This window comes from Fukomys damarensis, unplaced genomic scaffold, assembly GCF_012274545.1.
Source record: "Fukomys damarensis isolate Sample0158 unplaced genomic scaffold, DMR_v1.0_HiC HiC_scaffold_34, whole genome shotgun sequence".
In the NCBI taxonomy this organism is placed as follows: Eukaryota; Metazoa; Chordata; class Mammalia; order Rodentia; family Bathyergidae; genus Fukomys; species Fukomys damarensis.
Window position 1 is genome coordinate 7163747 of NW_022900946.1, and position 10440 is coordinate 7174186.

Genomic DNA, 10440 nt, shown 5'->3' on the forward strand with positions numbered 1-10440 from the left:
TTTTTGGTTTTTTTTTTTTTTGGTTTTTTGAGACGGAGTTTCACTGTGTAGTTGAGACTGACCTGGAACTCAATGTGTAGCCCAGGCTAGTCTCGAACTCACAGCAATCCTCCTGCCTCAGCCTCCCAAGTACTGGGATTATAGGCATGCGCCACCATGCCCGGCATTACTTCTTTCTTTTTCTTGCCCAACTGCTGGCTAATGTTTTTGATTACTATTTTTTTTCCTGTACCTGGAACCAAACTCAGGACCTTGTGCTTGCCAGGCAAGTGAGGTGTCACTGAGCTAAATCCCTGTTCCAAGTACTATGGTGAACATGAGGGGGTGACAGTGAACATTCTTGTCTTGTTCCTGATTGTAGAGGGAAGGTGTTCAGTTTTTCTACATCTAATATGATGTTGGCATCATATTAAGTAAATTTGTCATAAGTGGCTTTTATCAGATTGAAATAAGGTACTTCTATACCTGTTTTCTTCAGGGGTTTTATCATGAATAAGTGTTGAATTTTGTCAAGGGTTTTTTTTTTCTGCATCTATTGAGATAATCATGTAATTTTGTCTTGTTTTTGTTTCTGTTTATATAATGTATTACATTTATTGATTTGTGTATGTTGAACCAACCTTGCATCCCCAGAGAGAAGCCTACCTGATCATGAGCCTGTGTGCTGAGCTACAGTCCCAGAATTTTGTTTTTCTTTAGAGACAGGGTTTTGTTAAATCACCCAAACTAGGCCAGAACTTTTAATCCTCCAGCATCAGCCTCCCACAATATGGAGATTACAGGCGAGCAATATCTCATTTAACTCTAATTACCTCTTCAAAGACCCATCTGCTTGGCGTGGTGGGGTATATACCTGTAATCCCAGTGCTCTGGGAGGCTGAGGCAGGAGTACTGCAAGTTCAAGCCTTGTGTGCTGGTCCCCGGGTCAAGGCTGTTCCCATGAACAATGGCAGGGTGTATCCCACGGGGAGTCTTGGAAACTCCTGCGACCCGAGGGTCCTGACACCTGTGTCTGTCCCTGCACAGATCAGCTGGACATCATCTCCATGGCAGAGACAACCATGATGCCAGAAGAGATCGAGCTGGAAATGGCGAAGATCCAGCGCCTCCGGGAAGTCTTGGTCAGACGGGAGTCTGAGCTCAGGTTCATGTGAGTGGAGCTGGGGAGTGGCGGGGAAGAGGAAGAGGTGGGGAGAGAGGAGTCCTGGAGACCCTGAGAGTTACTCACGGCCTACTGCATGTTGGCCACTGGGACAGAGGCATTGCGGCCATTTAAAAAAATCCCATTCAATTTTCATGAGCACCTAGAGAAGACCCTGGCATCGAGTGCAGGCCAGTACAGCTCCAGAGCCCCAGAGCTTTCTACGCCACCCATGTGAGAGGGGAGAAAGGGGGAGGAGGAAAAGAGAGAGATGGGGACCCAGGAATGGTAACGTATGCTGTGGCCATCAAGGGCATACAGGTTGGGGCTCAGATAAGCCTGGGACTGAAAAAAAAAAGTGCTGTGTGCGCTTGGATAGGTTACTTGGCTCTCTGAGCGTCAGTGGCCTCATGTGCAAAATGGCAGAGAAGGATGCCCCTCTCATGGGGTCTCTAGCAACCTTGGAGCCTCCAAAGCACCGTATTCATGAGTTCTAGCGGGTCTTACAAGAGAAAATGTAATTTCAAATTTGGGCTCTGGCAGACATGAGAGTTTAAAAGCCCAAAACAATGACAACTCAACAAAAACAGAAGGTTAGGAGGTCACATGGGCTCCTCCCACCATCTTGGGGCCCATGCAGGCCAGCTAGGGACAGGGCCGCTAGGAGAAATTGAGAAGGCGGAGGTGAAGGCCATTTCTGCAGGCTATTGGAGGGGTCTCCTGAATCAAGGGCACACAGTTCTCATCAGAAGGGAAGGTGTTTTAATACAGAAGTATGTTCATACTCATGTTGACAGCAGCACAATTCACAGTAACTATGCTGTGGAAACAGCTTAGGTGTCCATCAACAGATGAATGAATAAAGAAAAATGTGGTAAACAGAGTACTATTTAGCCATAAAGAAGAACGAAATCATGTTATCTGCAGGAAAACAGATGGAATTGGAGATCATTCTGTTAAGCAAAATAAACTGGACTCAGTTAAAAACCACATGCTTTATATAAACAATCTAAAAGTAAATAAAAAATAAAAGAGAGATGTCAGGAAACTAGAAGGTAGACTTTTAAAAACAGAAGGAGGTCAGGAAGGAGAGAAGAAAGGAAAGGAAGGTTGACAGGGATGAAAATAATCAAAATATTTCTCACTGTTCTGCATTATTAATACACACCAATAGGAAAATTGAAGATGCCTATGCCTGAGATGAATGTATTCAGGCAAGAGATGTGCCCATGTGTACAGGAAAAAGAATGGCACTCTGGCGCCCAGACCCAGCACAAGTAAGACAGGAATTATCAGGAGCCAAGGTAACCTGTGCCACGAAAAATTCCAAAGCAACCTTCCCACCAAGCCCAATAGACCCAGAGTCCACGCACACACCATGGTTTCAAGCATTTAAAGCATGAAAGGTGAATAAATGAAACTAAATGTGGGCTCTCATAGAAATAACGTAAAACAAACGGCTGGGGATGTAGCTCACCGGTAAAGCACTTGCCTTGCATGAGTAAGGTCCTAGGTTCCACCCTCAGCACTGCATGGATAAATGAATGAAACCAAAAGAGGTAACCCAGCTGGGCGAATTTCCCAACTTCCGGTCAGCTCTCTGTCCAACCTCCTGTGAGAGGCAGGAACATCTGTCTTCCCATCCCAGTATGCACCAAGTCCTTTGCCCTTTCTCTCACTGACTTCTCACACCACTATTTTAAGGCCAGCAGTATATTTTCCCATTTTGTAGCTGATAAAGCTGAGGCTGAGAGTTAACCTGCCCAAGGCCTCCCAGCTAGTAAACCGGAGAGTTACAATTCAGACCAGCTCTTATCTTAAAATCTATATTCTCACTGTGTCAGTATATGACTACCTTCTCTCTCCCCCCATAAAATGCACCGCATGTTCCCCAGTGCCAATCATTCAGCTCTTGGCACATGCCAGACCCTGTGCTAAATATGTCCTGTACATGATCCCTTCCCTCAGGAGCCCTCACAGAAAGCTTCTAGAACATTCGCACTTTATGGATAAGAAACATCACCCCTTTTGTCTGGAAGTGATCCATGAGCATTCAGAAGCTATCCCTTTCTGTGTTTTCAAACACTGGCAGTGAACACGAGTGCTGCTTTATAGCACTGAAGATCCTTTCAGCCCAAAGGTGCTCAGGAGGGTCAGAGGATGCTTTTGCTGCTGCAGGAACAGCGGCTGCCACTTTACGTTTATGACCTTTTTGTCCTACGTGAGTCCTTTGTGTATGTCATTCCCCACATGTGACACTTGCTGACCCATAGCAAATGCTTAAGGACAAGAATAACATTTATGAAACACCAGCTCTGGGCCAGGCCTTGCACTAAGCTCCTGACTTTTGATCTCACTGAATCTCCCCTTCAAGACCATGAGACCCACCACTTAGGTACAGGTGTCAACAGTAGACCCTTGAATAAATCAAATTATCTAAAGAATCTAGGGCATCCATGTAGCCGGGACACAGTGTGAAGGCTCAGCAATACTGACCAGGATAAGGGCCAGCTTCCAGGCCCTCAGAAGTCTCGCTTCAGAGATGACGAAGGAGATCAGACAGGAGCAGAGGATAACAATGCTCCCTCCCAACCCAGCCTTCTGCAGGATGCAGCCTGCCCAGAGGTGCACCTGTCTCACCAATCCCAGATTCACAAAGGACTCTGAGCCAGCTAGCATAGAGGATGTGGCACATTCAGATCTGGACAAACTCCTCATCCATCATCCTCTGAACTCCCAGGCCAACAGGCTGGGAGCCAAATGTATGCTGAATTCAGTCACACAGCTCTTCCTCAGAGCTGGTCCTTCCACAGAGGTGGGTTTATCCTGAAGGTGGGTTCTGTTCTTATCTCCACCTTGAGGAAGCCCAAGGAAATGGACTGCCAAGCCAGGATTCAATCTGACCAGAGTTGATTAAAGAAGTGAATTAGCGGAAGAAGGGAGGAAGGAAAGAGGGAAGGGAGAGAGGAAGAGAAGAAGGAAGAGACTATCTACCAAGATAGTGCCTTTAGGGAATGTAAACTCCACGAAGATAGAGACCTTATGTCAGTCAGCTTTCTGTTTCTGTGACAAAATAACTGCAGAAGGTCAACTTAGAGCAGGGAGTGTTGGTTTTGGCTCAAAGTTTCAGTTCATAATCATCTGGCTCCATTACTCTGGGGCTGAGGCCAGTCAGGATATCATGGTTGGGGAGTGTGTTGTTGGCTGCTGCTTACCTCATGGCAGCCAGGAAGGACAGCGAAAGAGAAAGAGAGAGAGAGAGAGAGAGAGAGAGAGAGAGAGAGAGAGAGAGAAAGAGAGAGAGAGAGAGAGAGAGAGAGAGAGAGAGAGAGAGAGAGAGAGGTGGCTGGGGACAAAATGTACCCTTCAACTCACACCACTCGTGACCCATCATCTGCCTAGACCCCACCTTGTAAAGTTTCCACCATCTCCCAGCGCCCATTCAGCTATGAACCCATCAGTGGATGAGTCCACTAATGAGGCCAGAGCCTTCATCCCTTCCCCACCTCCCAAAAGCCCCCGCCCCAGCTCTGAGCACTGCTGCTCTGGGAACCACCCTTCCACACATGAGCATTCAGGAGATTTCCTATCTAAAACATGCTGGGCCTTATGCGTCTTCCTTCCCCGCATCTTGAGCAGCTCCGGGTACTTGTCCAGACAATTGATATTTGCCAAATGTACAACACAGCCCACCCTTTCCCCTTAACAACCCTCTCTCATGTACGCTCACACACAGATTCGCATATGCTGGAGCCTCTGGCACAGAGTAGCAAGGCAACAGAATTCCAGCCCCATTTAGCATTTTTAGGGAGGAAAGTGACAATGTGACAGTGTGATTCCAACTGACAATGTGATGGTCCTTGGCTGAAACAGTCCCAGTGACTGGCCGTAATGACCATAGTGAGATCGCTTAGGTTACACCTGCTCCAAAACAGTCACATCACTACCGCCGCCCCCCACAGGGCCTGTGTGAGTCAGTCCACATAACAGGGAGCGCCCAGTGGGATGCCACAATCCTACACACATCTTGTCCTGCTTCACCAAATGGATTCCACTTTGGGTTTTCCCACACTCTTTCTTTGGACGTGAACAATTCATTTAAATTCATTTTGGAGCCCAAAGTGATAAGCCCCAACTTAGTCAAGGTTTGTAAAGTCAACTTGCATTTGCTGCAGACTTCTATTCCCCTAAGATTTTCAAGCACAACACTGACTGAGCCCTACCTGGGGCTCCAGCCTCATGCTGAGCCCTTTTACACAGTGTGACATAACCGCCGCCAAGTGCTCACTCTCCAAAGGACAAACCGAGTCACATCCTGCATAGCTGCTGGCCCTGACCCAGGGCCATGAGGTGAGGCTCACAGCCTGGCTACCAGTGAGCCCCTGGCTGATCCATGTCCCCCAAGGCTTCCTCACTATCTTCCCTAAGTCATCACCTGCTTTCTCACTTGCAAAGTGGCATTTTTGAGGGTTCCCTCCTGAGGTCTGGAAGTTGCATGGTCTTTACTGGAATAACCCAGTGAGTCTCACGAAACGCCTGAAACAGGCAGCAAGTTCTGAGGGCTGCTTTTCCTGCCGGGACTCTAAGCACCATTTGCCCCGTCCCTCTTACCGCTGCCCATCTCCCTGCCTCTCCAATCCTGTTTGGCTGCGAGCAGAAGTCTGGAGGCTTCCACAACCTCAAACTCACCTCTTCACCCGTCAGCACAGCCCTGAGTCACCTCATCAACTCTTTTTTTGTTTGTTTGTTTTTTTGAGATGGGGTCTCACTATGTAGTTGAAACTGACCTGGAACTCACTATATAGCCCAGGCTGGTCTTGAACTCACAGCAATCCTCCTGCCTCAGCCTCCCGAGTGCTAGGATTACAGGCGTGCGCCACCACGCCCAGCTAGACCTCATCAACTCTTCTTGATAACTCTTGCAGCCCCTGCTTTCCCAGCTCAGCTTCTCCACATCTTGAGTACCATCCTGCCCCTGCTGTTTACCAGGTTTTCAGATAAGGAAGAATCTTCAGCTTTGGAGTGGGGCTGAGGGTGACTATCTCCACTTTACACTGGCTTGCTGGATTTTCATAAAGGGGATGAGCGCCCCGTCTCGCAGCTTGCTCCAGACAGCAGCGGTTTTTAATCAGCCCAAGGCGGCACTGCAGCAGGCTGGGAGGTGGGCTTGGTAGCTCCAGAGCTGGACTTGAGCTCCATAACTTCACTGGTTCAAGAAGCGCCTGGTGTCACGAAGAGGACAGGCCCTGGGAACCTGGGAGAAACTGGAGGAGGGACAACAGAAAGTGCCTGGGTGTCTGAAAGTGTGCTGTGCTGGGTAATACTTCACGTGTATTGGAGTACAGATTTATTTAATCCACACCACAACCCTGGAAGCAGGTAATATCATACTCACTCATTTTATATACAAAGAAACAAGAGGCACAGAGAGGCTGAGTACTTGCGCAGGGTTATACAGGTTCCATCAGGTATCAGACAATGGTATAACCCAGGCAGCCTGGGACAAGTCCATCTCAGCGGTCAAACTGTGGGGTCTTTCAAGTGATGCCACAGCTAGTTCCATTTCTTACCAACCGTGCAGCCTCGAGCAGATATTCAGCCCTGTGAAAACCTCAGTTTCTCCATCTGTACAATGGGGACCATGATCTCTCCCTGTCAGTGCTGTGGCAAGAGATAAGAAAAAGGTGATACCTGTGAAAGTGGGTGACTCCCCGGCACCCCTGGAGTAAGCAAATCAAAGTTTTCTTCCTCCCTTTCCTTGTTAGCCCTGTCTCTGAGGGAGGGTGTGGTGCTGGGCCTGCTGAGTCACCTCCAGAAACCAGGCAGCAAGCAGAGCTCCCCACTAGAAGAGCAGGGGCTCCGAGGGGCCACCCTGAGAGTGTGTGGCTCTCAACCATCACGTCTAACCTGGGGTCTTCATTTTATTATTATTATTATTATTTTAAAATTCGAACCCATGCTTCTCTTCCCTTCAAACGCTGGGGATTCTGGAGTCTGCTAGGAAAGCTTAAAGCCAAGAGCGAAGGGAAGCGTGTGCATGTCTGTAAGCCCGCACATCTCAGCCACACGCGGGGCTCTGCGTCACTCCGGTTGCCCTGCGGGTTTTAAATAGCATCTCCCCAGAACAGGTCACTTTGCCGGGGCCACTGTATGTACCAGGTGGGAAGAGATGCCCCTAACTGCAGAAAATCTCAAAAGCACTTTGTCTTGGGCAAAATACACGAGAATTGAATTTGCAGAGTGGAAGAAAAGGGAGGGAAGAGGCCCAGAAGGAACCTGGGCAGAGCAGATGCAGGTGGAGGGCTGTCGGGATGGAGGTCTGCCCTCTCTGAGGGGCTGCTGAGTGTACCGGAGCAGGGTGCGGGGGCTGGGGGCTGGGGCGGACCACCGGAGAGAGACACATGCCTCTTCCGGTCCAACATGTCTTTCACTCAGAACAAGGTTTCGCGAAAGGAAACACTTCTCTCTGGAATCCGTCTGTCAGGAATCTGCTTCATTCTATTGGCTCTAAGCGGCTTTCCCACAGTTGATCTCCTGTGAACTTCCTGACGCTGGGGAGTTGGGTGGGAAATCATCATAATTGATCCTCTATATGTCAACGGGACTGGGCCGCAGGTCGCATGGACACTTGGTTAGATGTGATCCTGGGCTGTTTCTAGATGAGATGAAGACTGGGATGGTAGACTGGGGAGAGCAGCTTGGTCTCCCTGGGTGGGCCATGTCCAATCAGTTGAAGGCCAGAATAGAACAAGAGGGCTGCATGACAGGGAACTCTACCTGCCTGACTTCTTGAGCTGAGATAGGATCATTTCTAGCCTTTGGACTCAACCCAAAATATTGGGGCTCAGGCCTGCAGCCTCTTCACTGGGACTTACACCACTGACTGTTTGAGGTCTGACTTAGATCTTGGGATTCGTCAGCCTCCATATCTGATGAGCCGATTCCTTATAATAAATCTCTTTATAGTGTGGGTATTAAGAATCCTATTGGTTCTGTTTTTCTGAAGAATCCTTAAAAAGTCCTGTTTATTCTCACGAATTTCCACCTAGATACTTTCTCTGCTTAGCCTATGAGCCTGAGAAGACCGATTAAGATGAAAGGAGATCACCTCTACCATTAGGAAAACAGTTTGCCATTATGCATTAGTCTTTTTTTGCTGTTACTATCACAAAATACCCAAGGCTGGTGACTTACAAATAAAAGAGATTTCTTTTGGTTCATGATTCTGGTCCAAGGATGAGGGCCCAGACTGGCAATGGCCTTCATGCTGGCAGACCCCACAGTAGTGCAGAGCATTGCACAGCAGGAGACAGAGAGCACGTGTGTCCCTTCTGGTCTCCCTAGTCTTATGAAGCCACCAATATTCAATATGGAGGCCTCACATTAACAACCTAAATCTAACCCTAATCACTTTCCACAAGCCCTATGGCCAGATTGCATTTCCATGCTCTTAACGCCTCCTAGCAGGGACTCAAATGTCAACACATGAAGCTCTGGGGGGACACTCAGACCACTTCCACACCACAGCACCGTACTGGTAAAGATGGGCCTGTTTACAACCACAGTCCTGTTCTAAGGACACCTGGAGCTGTGCTCCATAACTGCTTAGCCACTGGCCTCAAAGGGATACTTCAATTTCAATTCATTAACTTCTGATAAAATTTTAAAGCGCGGTTCCCCCAGTATCCTTGCCAAAGTTCCAGTACTTATTATTATATTATGGCTAGTGGCTGTTCACTGGGAAGCATACATTTTTATAGGACATGTCTGTTACTGTAGAAAGTGCTCTAGGAAAACACTGCCCTCGAGAAATAATCACACATGAGCATGGGATGGCTCTCCCGGCGTGTTCGTAATGGCCTTATGTACAATAGCAAACACAAAAGAACCAGAAGTGATTAGCAGTAGAAAGGATCAATCGGTGATAGTGTAGTCATATCACAACAGCGTACAGCAGTAGAAATGAATGAGCAACAGGAATTAACACAGGTACATCTCCAAACCAAGACATCAGCAACAGCTGAGAAGACTTATACATAGAATGATCAAAATATTTAAAATTAAAACATATAGTCATGTAGGCATTCATATATATTTATGGATGGTGAGCTATAAAAATAAAAACAGATTTATGATAGTGCTCACCACTGAGGGAAGGCAGGAACAGGACAGACAAGAGCTTCTGAGAGTCATGTAGAGGCTGCTACTTAGGCAGGGTAATGGGGATGTAACTGCTTTATTTCCTATAAACTGTATATGTATTTTTCATGCATGCTTTCAAATACAGCCTGCAAACACATTCACATATTTTTCCCTATTTTTTATATTGTGGTAAAATGAACATAATGTAAACTTTACTCTCTTAGACATTTTAAATGATGGTTCATTGGTATCAGATACAGTCATAATATGAAGCCATAACCACCGTCATCCACTCTAAGTCTTACAAAACTGAAACCCTGCATTCATTAAACCATAAGTTCCGACTCATCCTCCCCCTAGCCCCTGGCAACCACCGTCGTACCGTCTGCTTCTGTGATTTTGAAGACTTGAAGTGCCACATAAAAGTGGAGTGACGCAGTATTAGTCTTTTCAGAGACACACATTTCTAAGAGGAAAATGTAGAGAAGCCAGAAGAATGTACAACATCCAGTATCTCCAGGATACACCTATCTCAGTATGTCCAGTCCAGGCCACAATTCCCCCAGCCCCAATCCCTGTCAACCTTAGCCAACCAAACGGTCCGGGGCCGCCATCTGTCTGTGGAAACCGGCAATTCCAAATTCAATGACATCGTGGGCCCTTCCCCACCTGCACCTCGTGTATTATAAACTGCATCCGTTTCCCCTCCTAAAATAGTTCCCAGTGGTCCACTCTTCTCCGTCACCATGGCCACCAACCGGACCCACATTCCCATCTCTGTCCTGGGTCTCCAGAGGAGCCTCCCACCTCCCGCTACTGGTATTTAGGAATTGGCTCAATATGCATATAGATTATAGCTCCCAGCTTAGCACAGACCTAGTCCCTTCCAGTTACTATAACAGAGTAACTCAGACTGGCTAATGCATAAATAGTACAAATTGACTTCTTGCTGTTCGGAAGCTGGGAAGTCCAAGGTCAAGATGCCAGCAGATTGGCTGCCTGATAAGGGATGCTCTCTGCTTCAAGATGGTACCTTGTTGGCATGGGCTCTACAGGGCAGCAACACTCTTCTCAGGACCAGAAGGCAGAAGGGTAAAAGGGGGCCAAATTTGCTTCCTTGGTCTTTTTTTTTTTTTTTTTTTTTTTTTTTTTTTTAA

General features: G+C 47.4%; 1 protein-coding gene and 1 long non-coding RNA gene across 2 annotated transcripts in view; one reads left to right on the forward strand and one right to left on the reverse strand.

The window, feature by feature from the left end:
* Bmerb1 (bMERB domain containing 1) overlaps positions 1-10440 on the forward strand; it is a 110189-nt gene that overhangs the window by 60398 nt on the left and 39351 nt on the right. Inside the window, exon 2 of the mRNA XM_010610789.3 lies at positions 1027-1150. Coding sequence (XP_010609091.1) covers positions 1027-1150 — 124 coding nt within the window. The remainder of the gene's footprint in view (positions 1-1026; positions 1151-10440) is intronic.
* LOC104852945 overlaps positions 1-10440 on the reverse strand; it is an 83491-nt gene that overhangs the window by 59363 nt on the left and 13688 nt on the right. The window lies entirely within an intron of this gene.